General features: G+C 36.4%; 1 protein-coding gene across 4 annotated transcripts in view; it reads right to left on the bottom strand.

The window, feature by feature from the left end:
* PTPRQ (protein tyrosine phosphatase receptor type Q) overlaps nucleotides 1-24,510 on the bottom strand; it is a 315,483-nt gene that overhangs the window by 39,146 nt on the left and 251,827 nt on the right. For 3 of the 4 annotated variants that reach the window (XM_072655471.1, XM_072655472.1, XM_072655474.1), the window contains 2 exons: nucleotides 23,973-24,072; nucleotides 19,194-19,322 (listed from right to left, as the gene is read on the bottom strand). In XM_072655471.1, coding sequence (XP_072511572.1) covers nucleotides 19,194-19,322; nucleotides 23,973-24,072 — 229 coding nt within the window. Of the gene's footprint in view, nucleotides 1-1,591; nucleotides 17,317-19,193; nucleotides 19,323-23,972; nucleotides 24,073-24,510 lie in introns of those variants that run through there. The other variant, XM_072655473.1, reaches the window with a different exon arrangement.

The following is a 24,510-nucleotide window of genomic DNA, read 5'->3' as shown; positions in this document are numbered from 1 at the left end:
CAACTTCAAAACTCAGTGGGAAAGGTCTCTCACTTGACTGAGAAGGGAGGATGGTCCTGGTCCAGCCCTGGCCCCACCCTGGCCCTGGCCCCTGGGCAGCAGCATCACTGCCAAAGCTGTGCCTGCTTCTGGAGCCCTCCACTTAACAAGGAGTTCAAGGGTCAAGTGATTGTCTGGGAGGATGAGCAAACAAGGGAGAATAAAACAGACTGTACATTCTTACTTTCTCAGTGAAAAGATATTTTCTTACATCACCAGTGATAAGGAAGATCAAGGTATGCAACCAGAAGAAAACAACTAAGTCAAAACTCCTGCATCCAAAGTCTCCAAGAAAAATATGAATTGGTCTCAGGCCATGGAAGAGCTCAAAAAGGATTTTGAAATTCAAGTAAGAGAAATAGAGAAAAAATTGGGAAGAGAAATGAGAGTGATACAAGAAAATCATGAAAATTAAGTCAACAACTTGCTAAAAGAGACCAACCCAAAATGCTGAAGAAAATAATACTTTTAAAATTAGACTAACCCAAATGACAAAAGAGGTCCAAAAAGCCAATGAAGGGAAGAATGCCTTAAAAATCAGAAAGAGCCAAATCAAAAAAGAGGTCCAAAAGCTCACCAAAGAAAATAATTCTTTAAAAATTAGAAAAAAGCAAATGGAAGCTAATGACTTTATGAGAAATCAAGAAATTATAAAACAAAATCAAAAGAATGAAAAAATAGAAGACAATATGAAGTATCTCATTGGACAAACAACTAACTTGGAAAATGGATCCATGAGAATAAAATTTAAAATTATTGGACTGCCTGAAAATCAGATTAAAAAAAGCCCGGACATCATCTTTCAAGAAATTATCAAGGAAAACTGCTCTGATATTCTAGAACTAGAGGGTAAAATAGAAATAGAAATAATCCACTGATCACCTCCTGAAAGAAATCCCAAAAGGAAAACTTCTAGGAATATTGCAGCCAAATTCCAGAGTTCCCCGGTCAACAAAAAAAGTATTACAAGCAGTCAGAAGGAAACAACTCAGGTTCCATGGAAACACAATCAGGATAGCGCAAAATTTAGCAGCTTCTACACTAAGGGATCAGAGGGCTTGGAATATGGTATTCCAGAGGTCAGAGGAGGTAGGATTAAAACTATGAATCACCTATCTAGCAAAAGTGAGAATAATACTTGAGGGGAAAATGGAATCTCAATGAAATAGAGGACTTCCAAGCATTCTTGATGATAAGACCAGACCTGAATAGAAAATTTGACTTTCAAATATAAGAAGCAAGAGAAGCATGAAAAGATAAACAGGAAAGAAAACCAAAAGGGATTTATTAAAGTTGAAATGTTTACATTCCTACATGGAAAGATGATATTTGTAACTCATGAAACCTGTTTCAGTATTAGGATAGTTGGAAGGAATATGTGTATGTGTATACATATACATTTATGCATATGTACATACATGTATGTATGGATATATGTGTATACATGTGTGTATGCATATATGTGTATGTATGTGCATGTGTATATATGTATATATATATATATATATATATATATATATATATATAGAGAGAGAGAGAGAGAGAGAGAGAGAGAGAGAGAGAGAGAGAGAGAGAAAGACAGAGGGCACAGGGTGAGCTGAATACAAAGAGATGATATCTAAATAATAAAATTGTATGGAGAGGAATGTACTGGGGGAAAAAGAAAGGGAGGGGTAGAATATAGTAAATCATCTCACATAAAAGAGGCAAGAAAGAGCTTTTACAATGTAGAGGAAGAGAGGCAAGGTGAGAGGGAATAAGTGAGCCTTACTTTCATCAGATTTGGCTTCAAGAGGGAATAACATATACACTTAATTGGGTATGGAAATCTATCTTACCCTGCAGGAAGTCAGGGGATAGGAGGAGGGGGATAATAGAAGAGACAGAAGATTGGGGAAAGGGGTAATCAGAAGTAAACCTGTTTGTAGAGGGACAGATCAGAGGAGAGAATAGAATAAATGGAGGGCAGGACAGGATAGAGGGAAATATAATTAGTCTTTCACAACATGACTGCTATGGAAGTGTTTTGCATGACTACACATGTATAACCTACATAGAATTACTTACCTTCTCAAGGAGGGTGAGTGGGAAAGGGGGAAGGAAAAAAATGCAAAACTCAAAGCTTTAAAAAATTAATGTTAAAAATTGTGTTTACATGCAAAATGGAAATAAGATATAGAAGCAATGGGGTATAGAAATCTATCTTGCCCTACAGGAAAATAGAAATGAAGGAGATGGGGGGAGGAGGTGATAGAAGGGAGTATAGATTATAGGAAAGAGTAATCAGAGTAAGGGCAATGCTTTTCTGGGGTGGGGGAAGAGGAGCCATGGGGAGAAAATTTGAAATTCAAAATTTTGTGGAAGTGAATGTTGAAAACTGAAAATAAATCTATTAAAAAATTCACAGTATCCTCCATGTGAATTTATCTTTTTCTATTTGTAATATCTGGCAAGATTCAATGAACTGTGCCCATTTATCTCATATTTGTTTCTATCACATATCATCTATTCTAATGTGTTATGTTTTTACCACCAAAGTTGTATGTTACTTAATGCCACTTGAATATTCTTTAATTATACTTTATTTCTGATCCTTATCATTCGTTCCATTACAATCAAAAGAGTTCATTTATGCCATTTGGGATAACATATTTCTTCCTAGACACAACTACAAATGTGTATCTTTTATATCTGTCATGAAGGATGACCATAAAGGAGGTGGTCCAACTAGTCATTCAGAATAAAGGCTAGCATATAGGCAAGCCAAAGACTTTCCCTGGTACTTGGGTCAAAAATTTTCAGCTTGATATGCCCTACTGGATATTCTGCTACACTAGCATAGCTTTCAAGAACTCTGAAGGTGACCTGTGGTAGATAATTCACTATCTCTCGAAGCAACTCATTTGATTTTTAGACATCCCTAACTGCTGTGAATGAAGCAACAAGCATTTATTAAGTATATACTCCCTGGTAGACATTGTGCCAAGTGTTTGGAATACAAAAAAAGACAAAAACTGTCTCTATCCTCAAGATGGTTATGTTATGGTGGGGAGGGAAAACTTGCAACAAATAGACACATACATGATAAATATAGAGTCAATTAAAGATAATTTCAAAGGGGAAGTTTTCCTTACATTTACCTGAAATCCACCTCTTTGTATTCTTAAATACTGCTCCTACTTCTACCCTCTGGGAACAATATTGAATGGATGAATTAATGAAGGTGATCCAAAGATATTTGACTCTGTGAAATTTTACAAAGAATTCTACATATTTCGCTGATAATTTTCAAATATAAAATCTGTTACCATGTTACCACTTCCTTTTTTTCCTCCCTATCTCATCCCTTCCATCTCCAATTCATTTTAACACAGTTGGCAAAGTGATAATGCCAGAGCATAGATCCAACTATGTCATTCTTTTGTTCAATAATCTCCATTGACTCTCTGTTACCGCAAATATCAAATGAAAACTAACTTTATATCCTCTTTGCCACACATTCTCTTTATAAATTATGAATATCTGCCTTAACATTTTCACATGCTTTTTAAAAAATAAGTATTGGATGAGATTATATATATACATATATACATACATGCATAAATATATATAAATAGATATGTATACATAATTGTTATGGACACCATACACATATAAGCATTATTTTATAGCAATAATAATTTCTGCTATGTTGTTTTATTTTGAGAAGCCCTATAATGTTATAAGTAATGTGATATAGAAGAAAAAGTGCTGCAACTGGAGTTAGGATACTAGGCTTTAATCCTAGATCTGACATTCAGTATCTTTGTGTGACCTTGGATCAGTCACTTAAAATCTCTGATTTTCTTCATCGGTAAATTCAGAGGGTTAAGTGTATGACTTCATTTAAATTCTGCTAATTTATCTTATATAGTTCAGAAGCCTATGAATATAATTGCTCTCAAGCATTAAAAAACAAAAAAAAATGTATAAAAATTTAGCTGTTCATGGATGAAATCTTTTCTTGTTTATAAATTTCTTAACCTCGATCTTATGCCAAAATGGCAGACTATACTGCATTCAATTGGATTGTAAACTTCCTGGTTACATTAACAGGACTTGGGCATGCTGCAGAAAGAGTGGTCCTCAGTCATCAAGTGCTTGATCCCCATTGCTAGTTTTCTGCCTGAAATCCCAAACAAAATTTCTAACATTGTGTCTCAATTTCACAATAATCATTCTTAGTAGACTAGCAAAAAACAAGAAAGCAAGATGTGGCATAAAAATTGAATGGAGAAGTTCACACTGGAAAGTCAACAAGCAGCAAAAATTCATAGAAAGCCCCAAATTCATAGTTGGAGCCATGTTATTTGAGTGATTAATTCCAATAAAGTTTTCTAATAAAATATGATTCTGAAGACTTGTCATAATATAGAGGTAGATTCACCATGATGGAAAATCTTCAAGCATTGGATTGTGACTATTTGAGAATAAATCAAGTTAAGTATAATACGTTCATCATAAGAAGGGTGACTGCTAAATAATGATTTTGAGAGGAGGGGAAAGAGATCTATAAAACATTAAAAATTTTAAGAAAACAGCTTTCGATCTCCTTCTGTGTCCTTAATGACATACGACCATGGGAAAGTCACTTTTGCCTCAGTTTCTGTATCTGTGAAATGAAAGTTTAGGTAATATCTAAGGTCTCTTTCAGCTTAAATCTTGTATTTTTAGGGCCCAAGAGTCTACACATGATACATGAAAAGAACTGAAAGTAGGCTTCCTGTACATTATATGTATCCTTTAAGGAAGATTTTAGAAGTGACATAAATAAAAATCACCCTTAGTAATGAAGCACTGAGGGGTTAGAATCTGTATCAATGGAGAAAGTTCAAATTCTAATTGCTGATGGACCCATGCAAGAGTGACTATTATTGACAATTCCATGTCAACAATAGTAACATATGGTTCAATGAAAAGTAAAATTAAATCCAATCACTATCTATGCAGTTGGAGATTTAAAACAAAAATAGAAACTTAAGATTTCTAAGTAATAATAATTGTGACCCTCTCCAATTCTGGGGGCAGCTAGGTGGTATAGGGGATAGAATGTCAGAGCTGGAGTTAGAAAGATTCATCTTCAAGAGTTCAAATCTGGCCTCAGACACTAGCTTCATGACCCTGGGCATGTCAGTTAACCCTGTTTTCCTCAATTTCCTCATCTGTAAAATGAACTGGAGAAGGAAATGGGACACTACTCCAGTGTCTTTGCTAATTATAGGGTCATGAAACACAACTAAAAAGTGACTGAATAGCAACAATAACAAGCCAACTCTTACCTCTTTTTGGCTATGTAGGTATCAATTATCAAAAAAGGAAAAGTAATATACCTCCCCATTTCATCATCTTTAATTAAATCACTTTTAATATTTCTTTCCCTTTTTGTGTGTTTACCTAATTTGTCAATTCAGATAAAGGAGTAAATAATTTATTTTAAACTCTGTTCATTTAATTTCTTAGAATCATATAAGTTGGGCTGAAAAGTACTTCAGAGTCCACCTTGTGCAATCCTCTCAGATACATAGAACAGGAAAACTGAGGTCCAAAGGTGTCAGATGACTTGCGCAAGGTTACAGAGACATGCATCATAAGACATGGAATTTGAACTCAACTCCTCTGATACCAGAGCCAGAGACTTTCCCACTGTACCTGACTGCTTCAAACACTGTTCTTTATTTTCCACATTTATTTCATGTCCATAAGCAAATTTCAGAAATGATACAATTATCTAGCCTAATTCAACTCAAAGAGATGTTATTTGCATCAGTTGTCTGCATATTCAAATGAAAGTAAGATTTTGGTTCAAATTACTCAGATAATTAGCTCAGTTTTCAAGCCCGCATTAAATGGGATTAGTTTTTGCAGTCAGCTGTGTTCTGAAGTCGTTATACTTCTCGGTGGTTTGAAAAATTGATGTGTTTGATGAATAAGCAGTCTGCTTTGGATAATATATGTTGGAGTTCAGAAGAAATGGGAAACGGTTTCTGGAGTTGGGAAAGTTACCTGAGGACACACGCGATGATTAAGCATTGATGAGATGATTATGTTTCTTATAGGGACAATTGTCTGGTTAGACAGGCATAATAACCTGCAACTGAGATCAATTTACATAGAGATTAACAGTGCTATTTTGCAAGGACAGATATTTTTATCTCTTCACTGAGTGAAGGACTTTTTTTTTAAACTGCCTCTCAGACTGCAGTGTACACAGTAGGCATCTAATAAAGGGTTCATGTGGGGAAAGTGAAAAAATAATATCTTATGACAATAGTCTTGTTTCATTGATTCATTCAGGAAAATGGTACTCACGGTTTGAAAATAATCAAACTACTAATTAATAGTGAGGGAAATTTGCCTACAGTGATGTGATTTCAACATTTTTCAATATGGAGGTAGCACTTTAAACTATCAAATTCTGAGCTGCTTAAATTGCAGGACACTGTCCCTGCCCCCTTTTTTTTGAGAGAGGGTATTATTTCATGTCTCGGTTTTTTTTTAAGTCTATCAAAAACCTAAATTCCACTCAGATTACTCCTGATAGATCCAGAAAGAAACCATTTATTTATGTTGGCAGTGGTGATTGAAGACCATATTGTCATATAGACTCAGCTTACTCTCAAGGTCAGTCAGTTGAAATCTACAGGGAATTAAAATTTAGCCCAAATAGAAAGCCACAGATAATGCACAGACAGGAAGCTTAATCCAGCATTACCAATGATACAGAGGGAGAAAAGAAAAAGGGAAAATGTGTTTTTAACCAATTATGTTACTTTAAGAAGGCAAAAAAAATAATCCAACAAAACTACTAACTTTGCTGCCTTTGTGGAGTTAAATTAAATACTAGATTTACATTAAAAAAAAACTATTGTGGTGATATGAAAACAAAGCTATTGATATATTTCCTCCCAATTTTTGCAAAAACAAAAAACCCCAGAAAATGGATTTGCCACTCTACCAAGATACCAGTTAATTTTTACGAGATTATAGATTTTAGAGTTTGAAAGGGCCATAGAAATTATCTTGTTCAATACCTTCTCTTTACATAAAAAGAAACTGAGGCCTTAGGAGCTAAAAAAGCATAGCCAGTGTTTCACAATAGTATGTAGCAGAGCCCACATTTGGAACTGAGTGTTCTAATTCCAGATCTGAGGTCTCCTTATTGCATTACTTAAGTTAGTGCTTAAAGTTGTATTTCTACTTTTAGAAGGATACTAAGCCATCCAAATCAATATGTTCAATAAGAACAATATGTTCTTTCTTTATCTTGATTTGTTTCCATTTGCACTCTCCACGAAGTTTGGGGCTTCCTTACAAGTTCCCTTAAAAATGTTCTCCTGCAGACCTAACATGTCCCATCCAGCTATTATACTTAATTCAACTTTTTATCTTGATGATTAGTTTTGCATATTTGACCATGAATATCTTCTATGGCAAGGGCAAGGTGATGTATTCCTTCTTATTAGACTTGGAAAATGAACCACTAAATAAGGGACAGCCGAGACCCTTGTCAGTCAAAGTGTTGGCTGGGGTGCGCAGAACGACTGCCAGAAACAGCAGCAAGAAGAGACAAAGCCAGCCTGCCTGGAGGAGGGCAAAAGGCAGGAAAGTTATTCTCAGGGATGTCAAGAGGCCGAGTTCAGATTTCCAGGGCAACAAGGGCAGAAAATCTCCCATTTCACTGTGCTCCTCCCCATTGGCATGACTATCTCCAAAGCTCCAACAGACATCTTGCTTGCTGAACCATACAGTTTCAATTTATAACCTGGGACACAAATGAAAGCATCTCTAGGGACGATGGAGCTGAAGCCGATACACCAGTTGATGGACAGAATGATGCCTCTGCTGACAGCCCTGGTTCACCTACTGGATGTGATAATGATGAAGGTGAAGAGGTGGACACGAAAAGTACTCAGCTAGGACTTTAACGAAGATGGGATTGATGACATGTTACAGCCAGAAAATGAGTGTGTATAGCTTGAATCATCAACCAGGGTGGCAAGCAGAATTTTAGATTCCTTTTTCTATAATTGAGGTTGGAAATGAATCTCCTTTCCTAGAGTCAACTAGGAGCAGTCTAGAGAGGGGAAAAAACTAAGATGATCATCTTATCCTAGATCTCTCAATTTAAAAAAAATCTCTCCCACTTCAAATTATTATTATTTCTTTTTTTGTTCTAGACTTGTTGAGGAGCATGGGTACAGCCAGTATCAAAACTCCATCTACTAATGCAGATCTTAAAATTATGGGTCTAGAGAGGAAAATGGACCTCAAAGGCCATTTAGTCTAATGTTTTCATTTTATAGATGAGGAAACTGAAACTCAAAAAAACTTAAATAATCTGTCTAGTGTCACACAACCACTAAGTGGAATAGGCAAGGTTTGAAGTTGGATCCTCCTGACTCTAAGTCCAACATTTTAACTGTCCAAATGCCTCCTTTACTATTGCCAAGTCCTGCCTGGACCACTGAAAAGTCAAGAGGCTTTTGGTTACAATATATGGTTACACAGTTGGTATGTGTTACAGGCATGGCTTGAACCCAAACCTTCTGATTCCAACACTGCTTCTCTATCTACTTGGCTACAGTGCCCTTCTTGATTCATATGTAGATATTTATAAAGGACCAGAGAACCCAAACTTTTGACTGTAGATATATTGAGCTAAGAGATATGGATCCTTGTAGAACATGAGAGGTTAAAGTGGTCAAGGCATCTGTCTTTCATTCTAGGAAGAAGTATTGAGTGATAGACTACAAAAGCACTGAGCTTTCCTCTGAAGCACTTATAACAAGAAGAGAAAGAAGTTGTTGTTTTTTTTAAATTTCTCTTATATTGAAGAAGAAAGACAATTGAGAGAGTCAATTAGTGAAATAATATTTGGCTACTTGCTAGCCTGGAATGCAGAGAGGTCACCTCTGAATATTAGTTGATAATGGATATTTTATGGGTGTTGTAATCACTTAAATCTCTAGCTCAATAGCGTCAACCACTTTCCTTTGACAACTGCAGATTCTTACTGGAAAACTTATTTTCATAAAACTATTTGAACCATACTAATTGGAAATTTGATTATTAGTTGATTTAAAAGAAAAATGTACTAATAGAATTTTGGAATGCTAATATCTGTAAATCTTTGAAAGTGAATTGACTTATTCTGTTGTGATTATCCTTAGGACTGAATATAATGAGCTAATAAATTTAGAAGTCTGGTACTAGGATGTGCTAAGATTTAGTACAACCCTACTGGGAGAGTCAAGGGTTAGAGTTTGAAGTGAGCCATTAAACTCTGAGATTCACTCATTAGAGAGTAAAATATAAGCTCATTGAGGGGAGGGCCTATTTCATCTTTCTAGTTTCCTGACAAGTAGGTGATCAATAGGTAGTGAATTGAAAAGAAACTGACTTACTTGGGTTGGACCAGAAGTTCAGGTTATTTGTGATTTGAGTCTCCTTTCACATCTTTAGTCAGTTGCTTGTTGCATTCCATGTAAGCTGCGTTTGGATAGCAGCTGGGCTAAAGCTCTGCCTGTTCTGACCCTTCTCTATGTCATTCCCCAAGCATATTGATAACTTTGTGAGGGAGAACAAGGAGTTGCTTCTGAACCCTGAGGAAATACAAGCCTTCGCAGCTGACCATATGCTTAATAGGTGTCTGCAGCCAGCAGTTAAGGTTGGATACTAGTATTTTTTTCTTTTTCAGATATTCACAGAAAACTGCTTGATGTAGTTCAGGTTTTTGGTTTTTTGGGTTTTTTTGAGGGGAGGAAAGAGGTCTAATTTTCAACCTGTGATTTAGATAAGCAGGTCCACAATTTGTCACACTAATAGAATAATAAATTGGTACAGTCACTTTCACTTAAGCACAATAATTTTTAGAGATGAAAATTTACATAATTATGAGTCCATGATAATTACTTTCAATATATACAATATTAAGTTTATGAATGCATAGCCAATTACACATGCTAATAAAAAAAACCACAGGAAAAAAAGTAGCACTGACATGCAAAGAAGAAGGAAAGCTTAGGAAAGAGAGGCACATCATACCATATATGTATATATTTTTTTTTGTTTTGTTTTGTTTTGGAAAAATGAACACACATAAGTAAAATCTGAATAATTACATGATGTAAAATGCAACAATACCACACCACCTGGCAACACTGCAGTAAAAGCACAGTGACTTACTGGATGACAAATATGTCCTTGCGTCTAAAGAAAAATGAAGAGTATCTGGAAATAAAGATCCATTATTGATTTAGTAGATGAAGATATTCCATTGTTCTTGGACATTTTGTTGCTTTGAGAAAATGTGCCCAGAATTTTAGTCTTCATTATCCTCCTAGGCACTTACTGCCTGTTGGATTCAGACACCGTTGTCTGATGGCTTGAGACTGGACAACAAGCTCTGATACAAAAGTTGCGTCGATGTCAGATTTCTGCCACAGAGCTGACACTGATGAAAATCCAAACAGTAATTTTGCACATGAGGTTTTTAGCATCAGTCAAGTCTCTTATCTTATTTGCTGCAAACTTACAGCTCTACAAGAGTAAAACTAAATCTATAACTGTTCTCTCCCTAACACCTCCCTGCTCTTCTCCCAACATGTCCTCTAGCCAGATAAATATTTAGAATAAACAGATCAAGAGGAGTAGTCTTTTATTTTGGTAACTTTCATAGTTTTCAGTGGCTGGCAGGCTCTTCAGAAAGGATCCTATAGGACATTTCCCATTTGAGGTGATTGTCATCACAATTTATTAACTTCAACTAGCTTATTAAAGCATGGCCAATGCAAGAAAATAGAGCATTTTACAAAAGACAAATTAGTTCAGCAGTCATTTATGTTACCACAGGTTTAACATGTGATCCCTTTAGATTAGAAGTTCTTAAGGTTTCTTTGTATCATGGGCCTTTTTGATGCCCTTCTCAGGATAATATTTTTAAATGCTTAAAATAAAATATGTAGGATTACAAAGGAAACTGATGATATTGAAATATATGTTAAAAAAATTTCAGACCCCAGGTTAAGAACTCTTGCCTGACCTTTCTACATGCGTATAACATTTATTACAATTCAGTTCTATAACACACATAACTTCCTCTTGGAGGACACAAATGTTACCTGGAACAAATAGGAACAAACACACAGTCTTGGGATGTGAGAATCAAGGAGCTAGCTGCTTTATTTTAAATAACAGCAACCCCAGTACTGTTTGTCAGGATGATGATATATTTCATCTAAAGTCTCTTTTTTTCTAATAAAAATGTGAAGGATCATGAGATCATAGAATCTTAGATTTAGAGGTAAAAGGGACCATGGGAATCATTTAGTCCAACCCACTTATTTTCAAGGTGAAGAAACTGAGGCATAAAAATGATTTGACTGAGGTCAAATGCAGTTTTTATACTTAGTTCCTCCATCCCTAAATCCAGAGTTCTTTCTACTACCTTTCTCTACTTTCACTGAGTTGAACAGCACGTTTAGCTTTTGAAGTGGAACATGAGAGGTACTGCTTCTCAGTTAATTTCATTTTTTATCTCTCCAAAAGGGGTGCTTCATGCCTAGTTCAGATAGCAATATGTCCCAGTCTGCAGTCTCCATTCAGAACCAGCCTCCAGCTCAAATTTATTTTCAGATGGAAGAAAATGGCATCTGGTCCAGCCCAGTGTCAGTGGATTTTTATTGCCCCATCAGATGGGTTTGAATAGGCTGTGGAATCATGAGGTGTCTGTCTCACAGAAAATGTTCAGACCATGATGATATATCCATCCTTTGTTCTTTATCATGCTAACTCTATCAAGTTTCCTAATGCCCTTCTCCCTTTTTTCCCTTAATTTAAATTTTGGTTTTGGTCATACATTCTATCTCTCCTCTATCCTTCCCTCACTCATTGAGAAGGCAAGAAATACATAACCCATGATGCATATACAGTCATACAAAACATACTTCCACATTAGGATGGCTTTTTCCTAGGGAAGAATCTGCCAACTATCCCCTTCAGTCCCTACTAAGAAACCTGAAATATCAAACTGGCTGCGTTTGAGAGTGACTTCCTCATTCCTCATTTCCTTGATATCTTGTATCATCAACAGGCAGATCTGTGACTTCATTACTATGGAAACCCACTGGATAAAGAAAATCCCTTTATCCATGAAGAAATTTATCATCTTGGAGTCTTGAAAGGGGTCCCTCAGAAATCAAACTACCTGCCCAGAGTCACATAGCCAGCACATGTTAAAGGCTTGACTTGAATCTGGGTCTTCTGGATTCTGGAACTGGCTCCCTACCCACTATGCCAGGCTGGCATGCTCCCTCTTCATCCTTCATTTGTACTGCACCTGTGATTTAACGGGCATAGCAATGAAACTCTCAGTGAAGAAACACCGTCTACTGATGAAAATCAACAGTCCAACCTCAGATCACCGCTTTGGCCACACAGCCACTGTGTATCAGAGACATAGTTTGGTTTTCCTGATTCCAAGGCTGGTTCTCTTGAATCAAATTGTTGGAGTATGCTCTTCAAAATTACATATAAGTATAATCTTCTTGCTTTGAACCCAAGGTGGACACACCTACTACTAAATTGGACTCTATAAATTCCTCTTGAAAGAGGATCCAGTGAATTCATATAAGCCATTCTGGCTTGGGAAAATCACTTCCCTGGATCTGAATTTCCTCATTTGTAAATTGAGGGGGTTGTTTTGAGAGCTCTTTGAACTCTATGTATACAATTTAATAAGTACTTAATGAAAAAGATTCAAAAGTTCTTTTCAGTTTGCCTCAGGAAAAAAGCCTATGTGGCATTGAAAACATGGCAAAAATGAGTTGTTGGTCACTTCTGAAAAAGAATGTTGAGTCATTTTTTCAGTCATATCTGACCCATTTGTGGATTTTTTGGCAGAGATACTGGACTGGTTTGTTATTTCCTTCACCAGTTCATTTTACAGATGAGGAAACGGAGTTAAGTGACCTGCCCATGGTCACACAGCCGGTAAGTGTATGAGACCAGCTTTGAACTCAGGAAGATAAGTCTTCTTGACTCCAGGTCAATGTTCTGTCCACTGTGCCATACTATTTAATGACAAGGGTGGCATATACAGGCAGCCTGAATTTTACTGAAAATTACATTCCTTGAAGGATAATAGCCTTTTGTACCTAAACTAAAGATAATGTATAAAACTTAAATTTAGAAACAACCATCAAAATAACGTGTCATCTTTTCCTTATCCAGCAAATATGAGCTTCAACTTTCATGCCTACTGAGCTACAGTTGATAGGATATACAAAATATAAAGATGGAATCAATGAAAAATACCATAAATCTGTGGCATTGAAACTAAAAATAGAACTTTGTGAGGAATCAAATATTTCCAAGAATAATTGTTTTACTTAGGAACTGTCTCCACAGACCTACTCACATTCTGATTAAGTTTCAATCACTTAGGCAGAAAGAATGCTATAAATCTTCACTTAGATTATGATAAAAAGCCTCTTAATTAGTCTCCCTGACTCATATTTCTCTCTATTCTCGTCCATTTGGTACAAGATGTTCCAAAAATAATAAAGAAAAATCTGAACTTAGACTTTTGGGACACTCTGTATACTGCCAGGGAAGTATTTTGTTATTGTTTTGTTGTGGTTTTTCCTCTCCCTTAGGCATATATCTCACATGCCACTTTCCTATTTATTAAACTTCATGACTCCATTTCCCCATACAGTGAAATATATAAACTCATTTGCTTAGATGTCAAAAGCCTTCACAATCTTCTCTCAGCCAATCTTTCCAACATCATTGTTCAGTGTTCCCCTCATGCACTTTAGGATACAGCTAAACTAGCCTTCTTCCTACTCTTCACTATTGGTCTCCCATATCCTGTCTGTATGCCTTCGCCCTAGCTTCCTCTGTGCCTGGCATGCACTCACTCCTCATTTCCATCTCAGATGAATCCCTCCTTTTCTTCAAGATGCAGTTCAAACACCACTTTCTACCAAAAACAAGGCTTTCTTTGGGGTCCCCAACTGCTAACACCCTCCTTCTGAAACTACTTCATATTTAACATATTTATTCTCTTTGTACCCTATGTATATAATTATATGTATATATTTTAATTATTATTTTTACCTTCTTTAGCACTTGGAGCATCCTCACTTTGAAACATTCATCTGCCATGCTAGCCCATTCTCCCATTTCTGAGATCCTCCCAGGACCTCCACTTTAAAGAGGGACTATGACAAACCAAGCTTCATTCCCTCCCTGCAGCACTCTTGACTTTATCACCATGCCCTGACATACATCCCTTCATCCTTTCCACTCTTCAGCCCCCCTTTTTGTGTTATCTTCCCCATTAAAATGTAAGCTCCTTGAAAGCAGGGATGCTGCCTTGTTGATTGATTGATCCAACCCAGAAGACAGTCACAGCGGGAAGTGATTTCCCTATCCCCGGGATAAATCCAAACAAATTTGTGAAATATCCTGATATTCAAAGAATGCAAGGAACTGTTCTCTTAAAAGGCCTGTCACATTTTTCATAAAACTGTCTCTAAAACAGGACTACTTGGTTAGTCACTTAAACTATAAACACTACATGGGCAGAAAAGCAAGTTTAATTAGGAGTCTTTTGGTTTGTTACCTATGTAGCTGGAAACCTATGGGTATTCCATTCTGATATGTCTATTCATGAAAAACATTCCTGAGTGTGATTCATCTTTTGTAGGACTAAATCAAGATAAAATGATGGATCACTTCAATGTAATTGAGTGATATGAAATAGCTGTGGATAAACAGAGTGCTATATTGCAAAAGGATGAAACCAGTAACACAGAAAGACATTTGTAAATAGAGTGATAGGCTGCTTTCTTTTCTCTTTGGGGTAAAAACAAAGGCATTGATCTAAGGAATCATGATATAAGGACAGGCATCATAGTGCAGAGAAATATAGAGCAAGAAAACAAAATATAATGGACAACTTTTAAAAAGCAATGTCTGTAGAATATTTAGTACCTTGGCATGCCAATGATTCCCTACTTTCTAGATGATTTACCAGTTTAGCCAACACTTATTAGATACCTATTAGGTATGGCATCTCTTCTGTTTAAAGTCATTTTTACAGGTTTTTTGAGGTGTCTGAGGGGAGAGCTCTGCCATCTTGGCTCTGCCTTACTGTGCCTCTTCTGAAGCACTAAAAATATACCATTTTATTTTCATTTGAAAGGCAGCAGGGCGTAGCAAATAAAGAGCCAGCCCTCAAAGCCATGAGAACCTGAGGAACCTACTTCTGACGTAGGATGTATGACCCTAGGCAAGTCATCTTCCCTCTCACTGTTCTAGGCAATTTTCTAAGACTATAAGTTGAAGAAAAGGTACCAGTCTTGACATTCCCCATACCAATCTGTACCTATGAGTTTGCTCATCCCTATCCTATTCTTGATCAGCAGTTTTCATTTTGTTATGGTTCAGTCATTTTTTGTTTCTTTGTTAGTTTGTTTTGTCATATCTAACTTTTTGCCATCCCATTCAGGGTTTTCTTGGTAAAGACAGCAAAGTGGTTTGTCATTTCCTTGTCCATTTTCATTTTATCACTGTCTATTTATCCTTTCCCTGATAACCTCCTTTATTTTCTTGGTTTCAACTACAGTTTCTATTTAGATGATTCTAAAAAATCGATGTCCATCTCTTCTGAAATCCAGAGTCCCCTCCTGAATTTTCCCCTGGTATTTCAAACTCACTATGTCCCAAACTGGGCATATTATCTTTCCTCCCTAAAGTGATTCCAATTTCTGATAGAAATTTGGTAACTGATTAGATGCAGGGTGAGTGAGAGTAAAGAGTCAAGGATTACAAAAAGATTGTAAACCTGGTTGGCTAGAAAAAAGTCGTAATGCAAACAACAAAAACAGGGAAATTGAGAAAAGGATTGTTGTGTTGCTTTTTTTGGTTGGTTGGTTGGTTGGTTGGTTTTCATGGGGAAGATATAACTATTTCTCTTTTGAACATGTAAAGCCTGAGATTCCTATGGGAACCTCTGCTTCACAATGTCTAACAAATGTCTAACAAGTAGTTGGTGATATAGGAATGGAAGGCTGGATTTGGATTCAGAAAGATCTAGGTTTAAATCCTACCTGTGATATTTACCAGCTGTGACTCTGGGAAAACCACTCTTAAATTTTTTGAGCCTCAGTTTCCTGTAAAATGCAGATAACAATAGCTGCTACCTTGCAGAGTTCTCGTGAGGATCAAATGAGATAATATCTTTAAGTGCTTTGCAAACCTTATAGTACTGTATTAATGGGAATAGAATTAGCAATAATACCTCACATACATTATCTCGCTTAAATCTCTATGTGAGAATTGCTCTACATATTATTCACTTCATTTTACATTTGAAGAAACTGAGGCTTAGAGATCTAAAATGATTTGCCCAGGGTCATGTAGCTAGTAAGTACCAAGGGCAGAATCTGAACTCAAAACCTCTTGACTCACACCTATGACTCTATTGTGCCATACAGCTCACCTTAACAAGCCCCACTGATTCTACCTTTGTAACATCTCTCATGCCTATCCCTTCCTCTTTATAATTACTCTCATTACCACCCATCTGATTGTAGTCTTAGCAGATCTACTTTATCCCCTTCTAATCCATCCTTCATCTTTCTTTTGCAAAGATCTCTGCTCTTTTGTCTCCCTTGCTCAAAAATTTTCAGTGTTTCTCTGTTGCTTACTAAATCAAGCTTAAACCCCTTTCTCAAATTCTTCCATAGTTTTTAATACCCTATCTTTTAGTGTATTATAGCCTTTTATTCCTCATCACATGCTTATACTATACTAAAATGAACAACTCTTTATGTGCGCTGAATACACTCTGCATTTCACCACCTCCATGTCTTCGTTCCTTCCATTCCCTATGCCTGCAACACCTTCTCCTCCCATTTCAGAGGCTGACTTCTTTAAAGTTTAATTTAAATGCCATCACCTCCCACAAGTATTCCTCGACTGTTCCTTGATACCTACTTGGTACCAGATTCTTCCCTTCCTCTCTTACAAAACATTATTATAGACTTTTTAGATGCATCATTGTCTCCTATGAGAGGTGCTGTTCTGCTGGAAAGATCACAAACCTTTAACATTTCACTAGTTTTTGATAGATCTGCCTCTGCTCACCTGCATGTCAATTAGGTCTCTGTGGTTGCTTCTGCTCATGGAAGGACTCATTTTCTGACATCTTAGCAGTTTGTAGTCCATCTAAATATGAAGATTATCAGCAGATTGTCATGTCAACCTATAGTGATCTATTAAATGGTAAGTTCCTTGGGAACAGAGACTGGTTTTTGTCTCTTTTTGCATCCTCAGTGTTTAGCCCAGTGCCTAGCACATGGAAAGTGTTCAATAAATGTATATTCATTAATTGATTAATAGGATCGGCCAACAACATTGCCAACTGAAAACTACTTCAATGAATTTCAATGGGGACTCCAGTAAAGCACATTATGCATTGCCATGTGTCACATGTGAATTACATTTTACATGTATATGTATGTCCACACATATGTATCTATTAAGAAAAGGAAGGCAATATAGCATACAGAATAGAGAACTAGCCTTGAAGCCAGAAGGATCTGGTCTTCCACCTCTTCTGCCTATTGGCTGTGTGATTCTGGGTAAATGATTCAACCTCCCACTGGTCTAAACTATTCTCTAAGACAGTAAGTTGTGGAGAAGGTATGGACTTGCATTGAGAAATGAAATTTCCTGCAACAGTGAAATCAAAGTTCAAATCCCATACTTCTATATTTGAATACAAAATGAGAATCTTGAGCAACAATGACTGAAAATACAACAAATCAAATCAAAAATATAAAACTCAAACAGTGAAATACATTTCTAAAGCAGTATTTAGGAATGGCCTTGGTATAACGTAAATTTAAATGTCAGAAACCACCCTATGTGAATTAAGTATTCAAATAAAATGATGATAATTAAATGATAATTAAGTAAAAATCAATTTCTCTCCAGTTCTCAAAAATTATGCTTGCAATTCAGATAGAGTAACAGTGAGCAGACTTCTCTTCGTAGTAGCTGAATCAATAATCTGACAGAGGACATTTCTTTTCACAGCATGTATCAGATATATATATATATACATATAATTTACTGGAAATGTCTACATGAAGTCAACCCTTAATTTACACACTAAGCTTCTGCTTGTGACAATCACAGATAATTCTTCTTTCCCCACACAAACTTTCCGTGGCATCACCTTAGAGACCATAATAATTGTTTGCTTTGGTCTTATAAATCCTGTTCTCCCTGTGCCTGCTGAGGAATCATTTCCTAGCTCAGCATCCCAGTACTCACCCAAAGGCATATTATTTCAGGTCTTAATGAGATCTGAAACAATTTCTGCCAGATCAGTAAAGATGCATTGTTCCAATAAAATATTTAATTATGAAAACATTTTGATACGAGAATACATTTCTGAGGAATGGCAAGTTATTATAAATAGTTCTTTATAATAATCAAGAATTTCAGAATCTGGTGCAGTATATGAATTTCATTCTTATTCACTTTTATGACATTTCAACTTTGGATTTTGTTTCAAAATATTTAGCATCTTTTGATATAGTTGCTAATATGTGCTATAGAATCCTGATAAAATCAAACATAGAAAAAGATTTAAGGAAGAATTTTATGCTAAAGGAATGATTCAGACAAAGACAATCATTAGAAAAAGCAATAAAATGAAGGCAATGATTATTAGGCCACATTAAGAATGTGAGTACTTTTGTACGTCACCAAACATGAGCTTCTTGACATTATCTGAAAATATTTATCAAGCAAAACTTTTTTAAAAGCTTCTTTTCTCACTAGAAATTATATATATATGTATATATATACATATATATATATTGCGTAAGTCGTTATTCTAAAAATAAGAAAAATGAAGTGATTCCCCGAACACTAGTGAGAAGTGTGTAGAAGAGGGAGGTCACCCTTTGAAAGGTGATCTGAGCGACCTATGTAAATAACACTACCACAAACACTTCCAACAAGCGTAGGTCAGAAGGGGGTCATGGCTACAGACTCTTCAGACTACTGTTTTACCAAAGGAGTGTGCTTACCGAGTTAATCTCTCATCCTTCAGCTCCAGGTCTGCCACTGTGATAAACTGATCTAGCTTGAATTTGGTGTCAATAATTTCTGCATCCCTGGGAGAGTATGTGCCTCCCTCTTTCTGTTTCTGTCGAATTCTAGAACAAGTGAGGTAGAAAATAAGGTAAGCAACGTAAGAAGACATGCTGCTATTTTTTAAAGTAATACATAGGTTGCTTGACAAATTTTGTGACATTAAGATGCCTAAGAAAATTAGAAAATAATTAAATTGATGTATTCTATTTTTTGACCCTTGAAGTCAGACAAGAAACTTTCTCTGTAATAAAGAGTGGACATAAGCAAAATTTCTTTTCTAACCTTGCTATGGTCTGTTTCCATTATCATGTCAATGGCCTCCTTCTTAAGTCTTGACTGTCTTATCAAGCAGAATATAATCACCCTGATGGAAAGACACCTTTATATGTGCAGTCCCTAGCATAGGGCTTGGCACATAGTAGGTCCTTAAATAATACCAGTTAATTTGGGTATTTATAATAGTCAAAATAACTTATTTTCTTAGTCATGCTTTACATAATATTACTTTTACTGGTATACAATATTCTCTTGGGACATATGAAGAAAGATGCTATCTGTATCCAGAGAAAGAACTGATAAATAGAAGTATGTATAGAATAATTTTCCATACATACATATGTCTATACATATATTTGTATGTATATCCATCTATCTATCTATTCCTATTTATGTCTGATGGTAGCCACCTTGGGGCACAGGGGGTGGGGGAGAGGGAAGAAAAAAAGGAAAAAAAAGAAATATACATGATAATTTTGTATATTTGAAAGGAATATCAAGTTGTGCATAGCAGATTTGCAGTTTCGTGTACCATCATATTTTTTATCATATTATGTTATGGAAATGCTTGTTTCATTCCATAAAGGGGTCTTAGAGGCCATCACTTCTAACCCTCTCATTTTGAAGATGAGGAATCTGAGTCACAGAGAGGTTAAGTGACTTGCTTAGGGTCACCTAGCTAGTAATTATCTGAGGCCTTCTTGATCCTAAGTCCAATAGTATTCACTATTTCATGCTACCTCTGTATGAGACAATTAGCTTTGTTCAAACACAAGCTATTTTCTATGGCAATAAGCTATACTACTAATCTTACCCAGCTGATGCACAAATGCATCCTGTGGAAGGTATTGTTCTCAAGAGTTTAGATTTCCTAAGGTCGTTGAGTGGGAAGAGCCCTGGTTTAGGATACAAAGGTCCTAATCCACACTTTATCACTTAGTACCCATAGGGATTTAGGTAAAATCACCTCCTCCCCCATCACAGTTTCCCCATCTACAAAACAAGAAAGTTGGATTCTATGCCTCTAAGTTCTCTCAGACGCTTGACCCTCACTAGCTGTGTGACTTTGGGCAAGTCACAACCCCAACTGCCTCATCCTGGGTCATCTCCAGTCATCCTAATGAATATCTGGTCACTGCATTCAGCTGGCTCTGGAGGAGAAGTGAGGCTGGTGACTTACGCAGCCCTCCCTCACTCAAAACAGAGTCAAGTGCAAGTCACGTCATTATTTCTCTGATGGCATGGTCTTCAGCAATGAAGGACAAACACAGTTACTTGAGGTCCTTCTTTGCTTTAAGATCCTGGTCTGCTACTGTTACCATAGAAGAGCTTAGAGCCATACTTAGACTTTTGGAGCACTCAATATATGAAAAGTAAGAGGGGTAACAATGGTTAAGTGACTGTGGAATCAGCGAGCAGCTTTAGTCTAGATAGGGTGACACAAGGGTACCAGGGACACAAGAATGGCTTGGATGTAGGAACTGGAGACTGCTGCCGCAAATAAAGTAGCCTTTCTGGTCTGTACCATGAAGACCTTGGGATAAATTCGCCCTCTTTAAAAATCTCAAAAGTCCCTTTTACTGCTAAAAATTCTCTGATTCCATAAAGATAGAACACGTAAACAGAAAAAATAGGTTGAAATCACAGTAATCCTTCACTATATTAACAAATAAAATCAGATCAACAGATATTTATTTAATGCTACTAAGAGAATAAGCATTTTATTAAGCATCTACTATGTGCAGATTTTGGGAGATAGGGGAGGATGGAAGAGCCTGGCGTGTTATGGTCCACAGGGCAACAAAGATTTGGACACAACTGAACAGCAATGTGCCTTACACTGTGCTAAGCACTTTTGCAAGTACTGTCTAATTTTATCCTTACAACTCTTTGGGGTAAGATTTACTATTATCCCCATTTTCTAGTTGAGGAAACTGAGGCAGACAGTGATTAACAGGAAAAGACCATGATTGAGATCTCAACATCTGGACACTGAGTGTATTCCTCAGCACCACGGACACACGCTGGGGAGTATGATGCTGCTTCTGTGATATGAAAGGGTTCTTAACTCAGAAGCATCAGGTTTTTCCTATATAAAGGAGGAGGGGACCCCTTATCCAGGAGTAGGCTGATTTTACAACTGACTCTTTGGGGGAAAAATACTTAGGATGCACTACCAAGTTTAATGGACATTATTAACATTTTCTTCATCACTTTCTTAAGTTTGGACAATCACCAAAACAATAAATGAAGCATTTTCCTATTTCTGAGATTCAAATGCTCACAACGAAAATTTAACAATTCCAGACAAAATGTCTCCAGCACATCCTTGGATATAAGCAATGCCTGGTGAGGAAACTCCCTCTACAAATACAGATCAGTAACTGATGGTCTTAGAGAAATTAAACTTGTCCAATGCCAAACAGTCAGTGTGTGTTAAAGATAGGATGTGAACCCAAGTCTTCCTAATGTAGAGGCTGGCATTCTACCCACTGTGTGATATTCCTACATTAACAAAGAGCATTATAATCTCATAGGATAATTGTCTCAAAACTGGAAGAGACCTTAGAGGGAATCTAATCAAACCCCCTCATTTTACAGATGAGACCCACAAAAGTTATGCGCCCAAGGTTTAGGGTTCCTGGAATCAGGAAGATCTGAGTTCAAATCCAGCCTTAGATGCACTGTAGCTGTGTGACCTTGGGGAAGTCACTTAAGCTCTATTTACCTTAATTGCCTCAACTGTGAAATGAGAATAATAAAAGCCCTACTTCACAAAGCTGTTGTGAGGATCACATGAGAGAATATTTGTAAAAGTGCTTAACACAATTCCAGGAATATAGTAGACTCTATAAATATGCTTGCTCCCTCTTTCACCGAAGGTCACTAGTGTTTTGTAATCATGTGTATGTATGTATGTATGGGTTTAAAGCATATTACTGGTACATATGAATGAGAGTATAACATGCATTAGTTAGGAAATAATCTCAGGATTTAGTTTTTTTAAACTAGTTTTATTTTTAAAAAAAATCTTAACATTCTGTCCTTTATCAAGAAAAAGGCAATTCATAAGAAAACATGTTGCTAATGGGGGTCTTAAAACCCCACCCCCTCAGAACTTTCAGGGTCAGCCTAGACCTCTTCCAATCTGTAACATGTCTTTTCTCAAATCAACAATACCAATTCCAATCATAAGACTTGTTCCCAAAGATTATCTTTAAAGAAAATCTAGTTGTTTTTCACTCATTGCTATTTAAGCAAGGAAATTGTTTCTACACTTTAGGATTTTCAGTAATAAGTTTCCAAACAAAATAATAATAATTTGTTTAGTTTTCATTTAACCAGAAAATTCAATTAACTAGAGGCAGCAAGGTATAGTAGAAAGAGGACTGGTTCTAGAGTCACTGGAGCGACTGTCTTATCTTTCTCTCTTGCTCTGACACTTGCTAGCTGTGTGATTCTAGGCAAGTTACTTGACCCCTCTGGGATGGTTTCCTTGTCTGCAAAATGAGGGAGTGGAAGGTAATGTCAGACTAGAGGGCTTCCAAGATCACCCCCAGCTTTAAATCTATGATCCTGGATGCATCAATGCAAAATTGATTTTGTTATTCTATAAGCATTATTATAATAAATTATTACTAATAACTAATTCTTATTAATATTGTTAACTAATATTATTAAAATAATTATTAATTGATTCTGACTAATAAGACCCTTTCTGTACTTTGCCTTACTGTGCCTGTACTGTTGTGGTACTCCACAATTTCGTAATTATGAATCTGGAGGAAATTGTCAGATATGGTTGATATGATTTAACTGGTATAGGGAGCTACCAGGTAAGAAAATTACTTCTCCCAATGCAGGTCAGCACCTTGTCTGTAACATACAATCTTAGACAGATTTTGAGAGTACTACAAAGTGTAGTGACTTGCCCAGGGCCACACAGCCGGTATGAGTCTGAGAATGTACATGAATCCTAGCTCCAGGCCAACCCTCTATCCACTAGGCTATCCTACTTTTCAGAAAATTAATAAAAGGAATGAGAAAAGTGTTGCATGTGGAATATTTAAGGACAAGGAAAAAAAGCCAGACTCTAGAGCATATGGGACAAAAGGGCATTGGGAGATTGATGATCAGAAGTCAAGCATAGGAAAGGAATCCTGATCAGCTGCCATCCATTTCCACTAAGTAGAACATAGACCCAGCTGCAATAAAATAGTAGTATTCATTTAAGGGATACTGAGCCAGAATCATGATGTAAAAAGCGGGCAATGAGACCAACGTTCAGCCAGATTGACATTCACTCCAATTCTTACACCAGCACAATGCTTGCATGATTACATCTGTGTAATAACTACTTAATCCAGAGGTGATGAGGTTCAGATAATGTGTGCAGTCTTTTAAATGCCAAAAATATTATTATAAACCCATCTTACCTAGCAAATGCAAAAATAGCGGCCACCAGGAGAATTATGGAGAGGATACACAAGGTAACGGAGAGGATGATTTCTACAGTCCTTTCTGACAGCCCCTCACCTGAAGAAGAGAGGAAATATTGAAAATGAACATGAAAATGGATTATTCTCCTGACTTTTTTAAGTTTAGAAAAAGGAATTTGTTGGTATTTGGCTTCAGAGTTATGGCAAGACTGCGTCTAGTACACGGACTTTTGAAATAGCGTCAACATTTTCATTAAGAAATCTAAGTCACGCTGTAAATAAGATGAAAATACAAAATATCATGGTTATTAAGGAAAGGATTATTTGAATCCTTATAACTACTATCCTATCACAGTTATGTATCTACTATATGAGAGACATTTATGTATGGTTAGCATTATAGCTGTTTTATGAATTTTGGGTGGCAAAAGAACTGAATTTGGAATCATAGCATCTGGTTTCAAGCCCCTTGCTCTCTGTGTCATTTTGGGCAAGTCCCAACCATTCCAGGACTCAATTTCCTTCATGGGATCAT

Source organism: Notamacropus eugenii, chromosome 3 (assembly GCF_028372415.1).
Source record: "Notamacropus eugenii isolate mMacEug1 chromosome 3, mMacEug1.pri_v2, whole genome shotgun sequence".
Lineage (NCBI taxonomy): Eukaryota > Metazoa > Chordata > Mammalia > Diprotodontia > Macropodidae > Notamacropus > Notamacropus eugenii.
Note: the sequence above shows the minus strand (reverse complement) of the source record. Positions and strands in the feature narration are given on the sequence as shown.